The sequence below is a fragment of the Clavelina lepadiformis genome, chromosome 8, assembly GCF_947623445.1.
Source record: "Clavelina lepadiformis chromosome 8, kaClaLepa1.1, whole genome shotgun sequence".
Lineage (NCBI taxonomy): Eukaryota > Metazoa > Chordata > Ascidiacea > Aplousobranchia > Clavelinidae > Clavelina > Clavelina lepadiformis.
Genome location: NC_135247.1, coordinates 4,266,052 through 4,280,149, shown reverse-complemented (window position 1 = coordinate 4,280,149; position 14,098 = coordinate 4,266,052). Strand labels below are relative to the sequence as shown.

General features: G+C 35.9%; 1 protein-coding gene across 4 annotated transcripts; it reads left to right on the top strand.

Annotated features, from left to right (window-relative positions):
• The first annotated feature begins 3,630 nt into the window (after nt 1–3,630).
• On the top strand, nt 3,631–12,449 carry LOC143468437 (uncharacterized). 4 transcript variants are annotated; one of them, XM_076965651.1, is made up of 17 exons: nt 3,631–3,782; nt 4,059–4,196; nt 4,334–4,675; nt 4,826–4,957; nt 5,120–5,329; nt 5,762–5,933; nt 6,027–6,205; nt 7,455–7,520; nt 7,650–7,821; nt 7,912–8,090; nt 9,373–9,423; nt 9,648–9,825; nt 9,914–10,092; nt 10,394–10,565; nt 10,670–10,848; nt 11,874–12,045; nt 12,144–12,449. In XM_076965651.1, exons 1-17 carry the CDS (start codon nt 3,704–3,706, stop codon nt 12,346–12,348), a joined length of 2,805 nt encoding a protein of 934 aa, XP_076821766.1. In that variant the 5' UTR covers nt 3,631–3,703; the 3' UTR covers nt 12,349–12,449. The 4 variants fall into 4 exon arrangements, with proteins under 4 accessions (XP_076821766.1, XP_076821765.1, XP_076821767.1 ...); XM_076965650.1 differs by having other exon boundaries at nt 5,120–5,356; XM_076965652.1 differs by lacking the exons at nt 10,394–10,565; nt 10,670–10,848 and having other exon boundaries at nt 5,120–5,356.
• Nucleotides 12,450–14,098: the final 1,649 nt, after the last annotated feature.

The following is a 14,098-nucleotide window of genomic DNA, read 5'->3' as shown; positions in this document are numbered from 1 at the left end:
TCAAAAGCAAAAACGCTATCACTAACTCATCTCATTCATTTGCTACTGCCGATAAATACAGACTTGAAAACCATCACTACGCCCTGCAATGTTTATTCAATAATAGTCATTGACGCATTAACAGTTAGTAACTTATTTAGTCTAACTCAGCTGCTTCGTCTCAAGACGGATATTTCCAACAATATAATGAAAGTCAACTTTACCATTACTATAAGCTGAGGAGTAAAATTTTGCAACTTACCTCCTTTTTCTCGTGTTCTCTCCGCCAGTTCTGCAAAAGAGGATTGCGGCAAAAACCGCTCCATTCACATAAATCACCGCTGTTCTTACTCGTCGTCCTCAGTATTTACAAATCTGGCCTAAGACGTTTAAAAGTAACGTTCCTGGTAAAGTAGCAGTTGATGAATTCGACTCAGCACGTGACTTGGAATACATGGTCATCATTAAAGATATCGTTTTACGATGCACACAGAACACCAAAATAAAAGTGGTATAGTGTAACGCTTTGTAATTTGCTTGGTATGTTTTCCTTGTTATAAGCTTTTTTCCCTAAAAAAAACGTCACTTTAATATTCCTGCTCCTTATTTATGAATTTAACATCTGTCGGTTTAAAGGTTTAAACTGCAACTATTGCAGGATACAACAAGCAAGTAAATTAACCAAAAATATGCAACCTACACAGGCTTATTATAACAACTTACCATACTCTTTCTTATTATAATACACTTACGCGTTCAGATCGAGAGTTTCATTTGAGGTATAACCATCCTATACAGGCGCAATTATACAAATCACAATATCAACACTCTCATAGAGTTTAGACGTATTAAGTGAGATCGGTTTGATTGAGTGTTAAGTAGAGGTTTCTTTGTTTTCCACTATTATTTTCTTTTTTGCATCTCAACACTTGTTTATCGTCGGTTTTTGCAAACTTTAGGTCAGGTAAAAATTTGTACCAAAACTTAATAGTTTGTTGATTTTATCAAATATTTTGTCATTTTGTATTATAAATTTGTGAAAACGCGTTTCGGTCGGTTTTATTGTCGACGATTAAAGCTTCTTTCCGAAAATTTTGCATTATTGAGACAAGTTTGAATGGTTTAATCTAAAGAGAATCTTTTAAACATTGGCAGAGAGTGGCTTTTCTTGGAAATGTTTTTGAAAAGTTTTTCTGCAGTGCCAGCGGCTTGTCAAATATTCAATATAATTAAATAAGATCGAAAACGCCTTTGGCTTGTTATAGTCAATACAAATATGAATAAGAACGCCTTCTGAAAATGCGTGGGAAGGGAAAATATTTTACCGTCCACTCGTAAAAATGTTTATGGAATCTTTCGCTTCCTCGGATTAAACAAATGGTCTTGTCTGTATTACGCAGTGGTTGGTGATCTTGGTAATATCTCTTTTTCAAAAAAAAAATATTTTTCTTTGTACTAATCACCTTTTTGTGGTAGATGTACACTTGTGTAAGTTGAAGAAACTTTTTGGAACCAGCCGTGTTGGTGTAACGACGGAAGTTGTTCATTCTATATAAGTAGCAATTCAATTCGCTTTTGCTGAAAAATAGTTGTTCGTGTAGGAAATACAGCACCGCTATATTGGAGGGAAACTCCGCTTGATTGCTTGAAATCTGCAGCAGCTTTTGCCGATCAATTGCCGAAGTTGACATAAAAATCTCGCGTTGCAACATTTAAAGATCACTTGAAAATCGAGCCGCAATGAAAATATGAAAATAAGTCGTATCGTTTCTCTTAAAATTATTATTCAGGTGGTTTAGGCAAGTGTTTTCTTTTAAATTATCAAAATGAGTGTTTTAAATGACGTTCGACATTTTAGTAACCAGTGGTTTCTGGTCTAGCAACCGCTTAATAATCTTAGACAGCATATTTGAACAACTTTTTGAAGTTATAGTTAATAACTTTTAAGTTAGTTGATATCGTGTTAATTGGGATTTGATGGGCAATTTATAGACGACATATTCAGAGCCTTTGTAGGTTAGACATTTTTTGCCTGTATAGAATTTTGTAAATAGCTCCTCGGTTAAAGATAAAACTTGGTAGATTTGTAAATTTTTGTTCCTATTTTTTCTTGTAGCTACCAACTATATTGTATGATAGAAAGAGCGTGCAAATATTGTGTAATGAGAATATCAAAGCGATATTTAGTTATACCAAACTGAAGATTGTTTATTTTGTATCAATGATGTATACATTATAAAAAATATTACAGCATTAAGCATTAAGCAAGGCATCCTACAAAAAGTCACATCGTACCAATTTTACGAAATTACGCTAACCATGCTCGTTTTGCGACAAGTTTTACGCTGTGAGTAATTTCATAACAACCAAGCAAGGGTGCTGCGCTTGGTGTATTTTGGACTCAAATGAAACCCCGTTTTCTCTTTGTGAGTTATCACTATTTTTTTAAAGAATTAAGAATACTTTTGCAATAAAATAAAGGATAGATTCGGGAGATTAAAACTGTTATGAGATATTCGGTGAATCTTTAAACGTATAAGGATCATGATCATTCGAATTGCCGATTTATCATTTTATGATTTTAAAATAAATGGCCGGTACAGACATCATGGCCAGAAAAGAACGTTTGGGATGTCGAAATAAATTAAATAAGTTTTTGCGAATAAGGTTATCTTGCATTACTTGCTTGCTGGTTTTAGAGATCAGTCTCATTTGTATTAGCCTAAAAGTCGTTTGCTTCACGATTAACTTTCCGTAGCAAAAAAATTTTCATTTCACATTTTAATACAGAACAAAAATAAGAGATATCGTTGGGCCACACCAAAGAACTTCGCTAAATATTCACACAAGAATATCAGCACTGGCTGACACTTTGTACAATTTGCGTTGAACACAAGTTGTATGTAGGCCTATTTGTGCCACATAAAATCATACAAAATATGAGTGTATTGAATTTTTTCCGAACGATTTTAAATGAATATTTTACTGCAAAACATATCATAGGTCATAATAAACCTAAATTTTTGATTTGTGTTTATCAAAATATATAAACCTGTAATAGTATTAGACTCTCGCCGTTTCAACGCATTAATAACCTTAGGGCATTGAGTTTGTTTTTTGCCGCTGCTAGTATTATACGCTCACAGAACAGCATAAAGTGTCTTTCGTGACGCTTTTTAACAAGTTTAAGGAGTTTATATATCTGCTGTCCAGAGCGATGCAGAGTTGTAAGTCGGGTCGGGTTTTTCGGGTCGGGTTCGGGCTTAAATTTGAAACAAAGTCGGGTCAGTTTCGGGCCGCATTTATAGTCACACTCTGCCACATTTTCGCCGTAATTTCACTTTCTGTACACAAATGTACATGCGCGCAGAGTGCTAAAAACTTCCCGCAGTGCGCAAAGCTCAACTTAGAAAACGATGACAGTTAAAGAATGGCATCGAAAGAAGTTTTTGATTTATTCACTAAATTTAACTTTCGGACAAAATTCGGGCTTCAAAAAAGTTGTATAATATACTGTATGTTGTTATATGTTTACATTTATAGGAGGCATTTAGGTTAAGGCCGTTGGCTTTTTAAAAATATCCATAACGTTTTCAAATACAGTGTGTTGCTAATTTTCGTTCGGATTTACTTTTGATTTTTTCTAGAAGGTTTTGGGAATAGAACAATCTCAGTAACTTACTTGATAACGTTTGAATAATTTCCTATCCAGGACATTGAGACGATGATACTTGCGGGACGATTCGTAAGATGTCTCGGGGTAATCGTTCTACTTATGTCGATGGCGAGGAGTGATGCTGCCGGTATAAGTATAACCAGTTTTTGTTTTTGCTTTACACATATAGGCACTTTGTTAGCTTCTCCATAATTTTAAAACATGCATAATCTCCAACGTTATTTTTTACCGTGAAAGCGGTAGAATTTTTGCTGTGTTTTCTTGCTTGTTGATGTCTTGCAGCGTTGATGCTCTTCACAAACACCAATTTTGGAAAGTTACCTTTCTAAAACTTAACTTGGATCAGTCGTAAATTCAAGGCAAAAAAAGTTGTTGTAATCATTTTTATTTTTTTTTATTTCAGATGTTTCTACTTGTTATCAAATACTTCAAGTTAGCAACCATGGCGGAATTCTTATTGGCGATGATATAAGCGAAGCTATCTGCTTTGTCCAAGCTAATTGTGTTTTAATAACAAGCATTACCGTTATTCGTAGTCCAGGTACTATCGTATAATCACTATATAAAATGGATTCGTCCAACTAAAATTGAAAGTTTATAATGCAAGTATATTTTAGGCGCAGATAAATCTATTTTGCTTAAAAGTAGGCTATATATATGTTTGTTTTGTTATGACAGGGTTGTCAGATGCTACTTGGGAAATAACTTACGGAGGCTGCATGCCGGCCGCACAATGTGGCGAGCTTGACTGTAAAGCATTGTTGTCGAAATCTTTACAGTACACCCCCTTTGAAGTAGAAATCAAGAACTGTACATCTTCCTGTTGTCAAGAAGACCTGTGCAACGAAAACAACTTAGATAACGAAGAGGAAGAGATCACGGATTGGGAGGATGGAAATGTAAACGAAAACCAAACAATGGTTCCTGAAAATATAGAAGAGATGACTAAGGCAGGTCAAAATGTAACAGAAGCCCATACGATCGCGCCCATAACTGCAGCGGAAGAGATTATCCCTCCAGGTTGTAAAGTGTTTCTTGTTTTGTTAATAAAACTGCCTTCAAATTTTATCTTAAATGGAAAGACACTTCTTAAGGCTTAAGACGTTCTTTGAGATGTCCATAAGACAAAGTTAAAGAAAGATAAAGTTCGATTTGATTTTCCTTTTTCAGACAGTTCAGCCCCTTTCTGTTACCAACGAACCCGAATCGTCGACAGCAATGGCATAGCTTTAATAAAAGAAAAGGAACGTCCATGTTTTCCCGGCTGGAGCTGCTACATGGGTATAGCTGACTTGGAATCAGGTAGGCATATAAATACGTCAGTGTTCATACATGTATACGTGAACAGCAATCACATAAATCAAATGTTTTTTTAACAGTGAGTATATCTAATTTACAATTAGATTGGTTGCATTACGTATACTTGATTTCTTGGCTTTCAATGCCATTTTATGTTTACCGAAGTATCCGGTGTGAACGTTGGTCAGTTGTTGTACGATGGTTGCATATCTCCACTTGCTTGCCAGTCCAACGACTGCGACGTGATCTTGGGAGGAAGAGGACTAGGATTCAATAATGGCATGAGAGCCGTTAACTGCTCGATAACCTGCTGCCAGGGAGATCTTTGCAATATTGATGACGATGACGAAGAAGATGAAGATGAAGAAATTACAGGTACGGAGGTTGAGGATGAAACAGAAAGTAATGAACCCTCTGATACAGCGACTGAAGTGTACCTCTTTCCACCAGAAGATAACTTTCATCTTCTCGCTCTAACCTTAAGTAGTTTGTGCAACTAAAGTGAAAACTTTTTTTGTCATTTTGTATTTATTTTTCATTTTTTTATTTCACTACTAAATGTAAAATATAAAATGAATAAATAACTCATTTGCATAAGAAACAAACTGTAATCTAAATTCTAATATAATAATTGGCTAATTTGTTTGCTTGCCTGGGACGGTTGCAGCTTCAGAAAACAATTGCGGAGGCACGTAGCTGTATAACGCGTATGCTCTAAACAATAATAAAAATTGATGTATTATGCAGTTTATGAAACACAGCATTTACCATCACAAAATTCATCCTTTTCTTTCATTCAACCAACAGATGATGCAGCAGTTCGGCATTATATGCTTGATGATGCAACAATGACATATGATACGGCCAGGCAACATTGCATCGATCGTGGGCGTGATTTATGCTCAAAAAGCGACATCTGTGTCAATGATGAACCAATCCTTATAGGAATACAAAATGGTGACCAATGGACACCTGTAAGGTGAAATTACTGAATTTAGATTACGTATAGGTTCTTATTACATTGGCATTTCAAACAATAGCCGGTTGGTTTTAATTTCAATTCTTTGCAGAGATATGGTTACAATGATTGGGTAGAAGTTGGTAATGACAACTTTCCTAATAGAAGGGGTCGTGTTTGTTATCGTCATAATGAACATTATTCTGCTCCTCCCTGGGGTATCACCGCTGGTATTTGCCCTCCCTGGAACACGCAAAAAACCTGTGATCTTAAAGGACATGTATTCTGCTGTCGTAAGTATTTTGTTTGTAGAAAATCACTTTTTAGAATCAGAGCAAAGAGCGCACGTTTTTGAATTAGATTTATAGCTGTGAATCATCACTGCCATGTCATAACATACTATTTTGTATCATTTATGCGTTCAGTATACAATCCAGTATAGACTAAAACTAAAATCAACCAAACTAAGGAAGCCTTTTGACTGACTTCTAAACCACAACAATATTTCCAAAAACAAAAGAAGCCAGTTGGCATTACTTCTATTTGTAGAACGACTTGATCGCTTAAAAATGTGCAGAGCAATTGTAATTCATCCTACTTATCATTAATACACAAACTACAATGCTGGAAGGTCGAACCATAACATAAGGTTTAAATTGTCATTTTTAGAACCATCTACAGTTTCCAAAAAGTTTTATCATTTTGTGTTTATGTATAAAAAGCGCTTAGTGTTTTTATCAAATTTTCGTCATTTTGTTGAAACACATGTTCCGGCACTATATAGCCTAGTCTATATGTTAAACCAGCAGATAAAGTTTAGATTTTCAAGCCCTGGTGCATCCCGATTCCCCAAAGTTATAACATTGCTTTGCAGAATACTTCGAATTTTACTCCCCATCAACTTGGCCTCTTCATTCAAACAGATATTTCAATGCTTGACGTGAAATCACAATAGACATTCCAGTAATTGGCATAGGTCATTTTGTTTCATAAGTTTTAGCATAATAACCTATTGGACACAATTAAGTTCAGTTTAGATTTACAACAGCGAGTGCGTTTTTATTTCAAAAATAGTTATAATGCATTCACTTACAGCACTTTGAATTTTTTTCCTCATAAACTTTCCTTATTTATCCGGACGCAAATTTCAACCCTGGATGCAAAAGCACAAAAATTCAATCCTTGAATCACAATAAATCCATCATCGTGTAACTTGTGTATTGTGTAGCCTATATGTAGGGCTGTCGGAGCTTAAATTTTAGGGGACACACAGACAGACAAACATGTTATTTATTAATACAGAATCGTACTGAAGTTACGGATGTGGGTTGATTAACTTCTAATTAGAGTAGGCTTATACTTTTCTATCTTGTCTAAGATAGATAGCTGTTGATTTCTACATAACACGTGAACTTGCATCGCCTAAGATTTTTGCATTTAAAATAGGGTCAAAGCTGCTCAAATTCCAACATGCGTAAACCTATTAGGCATTGTTTTATATAGGTTTGGTATAGCTAGTACACCACATCTTTTTGCATTTAGGTAGTGCTTCGCTTTCAACGATCAATACAGAAATCACGACCACAGTCATACCAACAACCATTACTAGTAAGTTCAGTTTCAAATTTATGAAGAAGCTTGTCTGGCAATTCATGACCTTGTGGTAAAAAGCATTTATGAAAAGTTTGCAATGATTCCATTGATCTGTGTTTTGTTTCGTCCCTTTCCGATGCCCAGGTAATGGAGCGGTCCAGCATTTTATACTCGATGATGCAACAATGACATATGACACAGCCAGACAATATTGCATCAACAACGGAGCTGATTTGTGCTTGAAAAGCGACATCTGTGTCAATGATGAACCAGTCATTATAGGGATTCAAGATGGTGACCAGTGGACACCTGTAAGGTAAAACTTATGATTTGAGGTTATTTATTAGGTTGTCCATATGTTGGGACCGTAAATCATAACCGGGTTGTTTAAATGCATTTTTTGCAGAGATGGTTACAATGACTGGGTAGAAGTTGGCAAAGACAACCACCGTAATGGTAGAGGCCGTGTTTGTTATCGTCATAATGAACATTATTCTTCTCCTCCATGGGGCACCACCTCCGGTACCTGCCCTCCCTGGAACACTCAGAAAACCTGTGATCTCAAGGGTCATGTATTTTGTTGTCGTAAGTACTTTGTTAATTAAGCATTATTCTAGAAAATTGGAGAGAAATGAAGCAAGTAGATTCAGCTCCTCTATAAAACTTAAAAGTTTGTTACATATTAATTGTATGCGCTTTCAGTAAAATACAATCCAATCCAAAATCCGTTCAGATCAAACAAGCTATTAGTAACAAATTCAAACCAAATTTCAAAACTTCAACGCTTTTGTTCGGAATCATCTTCGAATGGTGCTGGTTGGTGGGATTACTTTTTCGTATACTACCCTGATGGTCAGATACATAACCGCAAGTTATTGTAAACAAACAAACACACTAACTCTGAGCAGAATAAAAAAAAACGTTTTTTGGAAATAATGTAGAAAGATTAGCGGTTTGAGGATATGTATTTCATTTAGATAATCCCCTATATGTTATCACTTAAGGCAACATATCGTCTGCATTAACTATACACTTGGACCCCTGGTCTACCAGTTGCTTATATTATTACTTTCAAAAATTAATTATTGGTCATCGCTATACTTGGTTTTATACCTCTATCTATAGGATCTACTGCACTATAAGCTTACTTTTTCTACTTTCGTTCAGAATGTGGTGTATGGTTTTACACAATATAGAACCAGGTCTTTAACCAAATGAGCTTGTACCGGCTAGGGATGCAAAAAGCATTCCAAGAGGTGCTAGCAGTATTGCCAAAAAATTTTTAACAACTCGTCAAAACTTTTGTTGAAATCCGGTTAAAAACAAAAAATGTGGTAGTCACCGCACCTTTCACAAGTTTGGAAAGCCAGTAGTTTGGAAATAAAGGCATTATAATGCCGTAATGCCAAAATGCCCCTATATCAGGGTTATTCAACGGGTCGATATCGCCCCCAGGAGGAAATATTGTCCATCAAGGGGGCAACTGTGACAATTTTTGAAGTTGGGGGGCGATTTTAGTCTTTAAGGGGGTGGAAGACGCTGTTATCATTGCCTTCCAAGTTGTGATTTGATAATTATGTATCTGTTATTTACCGCGCTATTATTGCATAAGGTCATACTCGACTTGTTTCTGATTGTTCTTTCTTTTTTGTGATAATTTCAAAGCATATTGTATATTGCAAGAAGTAAATACATTCGCAGAAAAATAATCATAGGGGCGATTTTGACCCAGAACTCCGAAAAAGGGGTGATTTCACAAAAAAGGTTGAAGACCACTGCCCTATATAGTCTTGTGAGCGTAAGACCTTTATGTATAGGCTACACTCAGTATTTAGTTTATTAACACAAATCCTTCTTGCGTTTTTAGGTACTACTGCACATTCAACACACAAAATAGAAAAGCAAAATAACGACAATGGTAAGTTTCAGCTTCAAGCATATATGAGGAATTTGTTGTGGCACGTTTTCAACGTTTTTCACGAGACAAAGCAAATGAAAATTTTCTATATTCATCAGTTGTATTCTGTTTTGCGTAATCATAATCCTTGCTGTAAATCTTTTTCATATTAAATTTTTCGCTTTATACATCGTTTTAGAAACCACAGTTTCGTCGACTGGCTTAACGTTTGTTTTCATTCTAAGGAAAAGATAACGCCATCATCCAACATTATACACTGGAAGATGCAACAATGACGTACGACACGGCGAGACAATATTGCATCAACAATGGACGTGATTTGTGCTTAAAAAGCGACATCTGTGTCAATAACGAACCAATCATTATAGGAATTCAAAATGGTGACCAGTGGACACCTGTAAGGTAAAACTTCCTATTTCGGGTTGTGTGCATTGTCTGTTACTGGCATCGCTAATCATAACCGGATTGTTCGAATTTCAATTCTTTGTAGAGATGGTTACAATGATTGGGTAGAAGTTGGTAATGACAATTTCCCTAATAAAAAGGGTCGCGTTTGTTATCGTCATAATGAACATTATTCTGCTCCCCCCTGGGGTATCACCGCTGGTGTTTGCCCTCCCTGGAATACGCAGAAAACCTGCGATTTAAAGGGTCATGTATTTTGCTGTCGTAAGTATTTTGTTTGTAGAAAATCACTTTATAACCGTGAAGATGTAAAGCGTTTATTTAATTTAGAATGGGGTTTAGTGGCAACTACACGCCACAAATAAAAAATAATTAAAAAATTACAGCTGTAGCACTTGCTTTAGACATCAATATTGGTTCCACTGTCTTGTTTGTTGTTTAGTTTTCGAAAACATACTTCCTGTTTTTATCAATGTTTTATTTCAGTTTTCCCTTTACATAACATTATAAACAATCGTCTTTTCAATCACAAAATCCATTCTTACATTTTTAAATTAACGCACAGGCGGTGGATCAGTCCATCATTATTTCCTCGATGATGCAACGATGACGTATGACACGGCCAGACAACATTGCATCGACAATCAAGCTGATCTGTGCTTGAAAAGCGACATTTGTATCAACAATGAACCAATTCTTATAGGTATTCAAGATGGTGACCAGTGGACACCCGTAAGGTAAAACTTATGGCTTTATGCTATTGAGGTTGTCAATACATATTGCTTGCGCAAATCTTAATTCTTTTATGGTATTAAATTTCTTTATTTTTAATTCCTTGCAGAGATGGTTACAATGATTGGGTAGAAATTGGCAATGACAATTTCCCTAACCAAAAGGGTCGTGTTTGTTATCGTCATAATGAACATTATTCTGCTCCTTCCTGGGGTATCACCGCTGGTTCCTGTCCTCCCTGGAACACTCAGAAAACCTGTGATTTAAAGAGTCATGTCTTTTGCTGTCGTAAGTATTTATCTTATCGATACTAATAACTCTACAACATAAACTAATTATAAATGTGAAGTTAATGTAAAATATCTCTTCCAAGTCGAGAGATCAGCCGGGGAACCAACCATACGCTATGACTAAAACATACTAAATCATAACATTTTATGATATGGCGATTTTAATAGTGAATTGTAATAATTTAGATAATTGGTGTTTTTAGTAAGCGATTGTGTGTTTTCTGGTTAGGAAAAATGTGTCATTTAAAATTAGCGCCTGTTGTATTACTTGGCTATACATAGCTGTCCAGTTTAACTATGACCGTGTCCGTGTGGTAGAGTAACCTACTTTTCAAGTCCTTGCAGTATGCTTAATGTTTAGTAGGTACACGTATCTCGTTGACATAGTTGTGTGATGTAAATAGTGCTGGCACAGTGTTAGTGGTTACAAAGGAAATATTCTGTGACACATCGACATGTGAATTGTGACGTGACCATGGGGCCTTAGCAGATTGGCTATGGCAAAAGCGATAAATACAATTGATTTTGGTTTAATCGTTCTTCTCATAAAATCTCTCTTTTGGAAAAACTCTGTTGTAAAAAGTATGTCATCCAAAAACATTAACATAGCCCCCGCAATCGCTGCAATGATACCAAAAAAGTAGACATTTGACTTTACAGTGAGTTGGAAGTCCAAAAACAATTTGGTCCTAAACTACAGAATATCTAGTTCCCAGTAAGAATGCTGGAGAAAACATTTTTAATGTTAAAACGCTTGTTTTATATTTCTTTTCAATAGATTGTTGCCACAAGGTCATCCATCAATTCTTTTTATTATTATTAGTCAGAGATTTTGTAACTTGATGTCAAGAATGCTTTTGTTCTATGTTCTTCTCTGTTCTCTCTCTTCTCTGTTCTTTGTTCTTTATCGTTTTCACCAGCATCCATCATTGCACTTCAATTTGCTTCATTTACGTTGTTTTGCAAGCCACTGCCATATCACACCATATAACTTCATTGCTTTACTTTTGATCTCACGAACAGGTGTACCAGTCATCCAACATTATACACTCGATGATGCAACAATGACATATGACACGGCCAGACAACATTGCATCGACAACGAAGCTGATCTGTGCTTGAAAAGCGACATTTGTGTCAATAACGAACCAATCCTTATAGGGATCCAAAATGGTGACCGATGGACACCCGTAAGGTGAAGTGAAACATTGCTTTGGATTTGTTGACATTATTTTCATGTTGACATACCGTAAATTATTCATAACCGGGATGTTTTAATTCGTTCTTTTGCAGAGATGGTTACAATGATTGGGTAGAAGTTGGCAATGACAATAATCCTAATGGGAGGGGACGTGTATGTTATCGTCATAATGAACATTATTCTGCTCCTCCCTGGGGTATCACCGCTGGTTCCTGTCCTCCCTGGAACACGCAGAAAACCTGCGATCTGAAGGGTCATGTATTTTGCTGTCGTAGTATTTCTAGTGGTAAAAAATGATTCATTATCAGTTGTTTCAGCGTAATGTCAAAAGTAGCTATTTGTTTTGCACACAAATAGCCTAACATAGTATTACAATGTAAAAATATACAACTTCTGTTTTTCGTGTTATTTTATTCCCAATAAACTATATTTTATCTGCACAAATAAAACGCAATGCAGAAGAAAAGATCGGAAAAATCAAAGTAAAAGACATATTTTTATGGGCTTCTTAATTGCAACAATAGGCCTAATATTCTAAGGTATTCGTCAGGCTTATTTTTCATCGTATGTAACATACCACCAGATTATACATGAACATAACAATAAATTCGTTGCATAGTAGAAATTCAAAGCAGAACAGCCAAAATTCTTTAATTATGATAGAGATGGCGGCTTTGACTATTATGTCAAAATGTAAAAACAATGAGTATGACTAAGATATTTGGATAAAGTATGAATAGAATGTTTCATGTGGCCGACAAGTAAGTCAATACGTAGAAGTAAAGCTTACTGATGCGCAAGCCTATAACAAGAACATTCTTCGTTTAAAGCTTGAGCTAGCTTACCTTTAGTGCATTTGTACCAGCTCGTGAATGTATAGAATATGGATACTTATTAAGCTACAACTTACCAAGCTCTGTTTTGTTTATTGGCGCTTACCTAGTCCGGTACAGTCGAGGTACCGACTGCCGTAAAGACGAGAATATTCAACCAGTACATGTACTGTCTTTTACGACATTCCTATGCTGAAAATAATCATTACCTGCTACTAATTACCAACATTTGAAGACGTATTCCGTCCAAAACGGGTTAGCTATTCAACTACCACTACTACAGTACGCCATACTTAACTTAAACATCTGTCATAAAACACATCGTTTTGCATTGTGACGTCATAACTCATAATGACCGCGATTTCCGTCATAAAGGAAGCTAAGTTTGCGATTCAATTTTGTCCATACTGTATTAGCTGCTTAACCACTACTTATTAACAAAAAACTTTCTCCAGTATAGGCTAATTACGTTTAACTTTTCTTTGATTAAAGCCAATTAACTTGTTTTTTGGACTTGCCCCTCACATTAACCGTCCGCAGTCTGTTGTCTGTTGGCAGTTGTATTGTTAGCACACCAAAAGGAGCCGAAGTGTTTTTTGACTATTGTGTTATACCCTGGAAAGATACGGTAGCTTTTTTTGGTTAGTTATGTGTAGGGCCTTTAAACTTTACGCCCGTTGGTAGCTACCAGCTATTGTAGCCGCTTTTAATATTGATACACTTGCCTATACTTACAAAGGGCAAGGGATTTGAACAACTCCATTTTGGCAACTTATCGAAAACATTAGTCGGACTCCACTTGATGAAAATTTTGACTTGGCAAAGCTTTATGCCAATGGTCGTTTGGTAACATTTGATATGCTGCGTACTCCATTTTCGAGACTTTTGAATTTTGCAACGCCGCATTTTACATATAGGGCAAAGTCCGGAAAAACTGCTGTAAATCTCACGAAACCAAACAGAATTCCCCTCCAATCTACCGGTGCTATTTTTCCTGTACCTAAGCAGTTTTTGTGTAAAATTAGCGATATGCAACAGATAACTTCCGTAATTACCTTACCATATGGAGCATACTAAAAATTCCCGCTCTTTTCTTTACCATCGGCCGTGCTTTTTTTAGCGAAGGTATTTCTTATTTTACGTCAGCATGTTTTCAAATAATTGGAAGTCAATTTATGTTGCATTAATTGCTAAATTACTATATGGGCAGTTTG

Coding starts and splice junctions, on each gene's coding strand:
- LOC143468437 (XM_076965650.1), top strand. CDS start 3,704: ATGATACTTGCGGGACGATTCGTAAGATGTCTCGGGGTAATCGTTCTA. Junction 5,357..5,761: donor GGTTGAGGATGAAACAGAAA/GTAATGAACCCT, acceptor TTCAACCAACAG/ATGATGCAGCAGTTCGGCAT. Junction 12,046..12,143: donor GACCGATGGACACCCGTAAG/GTGAAGTGAAAC, acceptor GTTCTTTTGCAG/AGATGGTTACAATGATTGGG.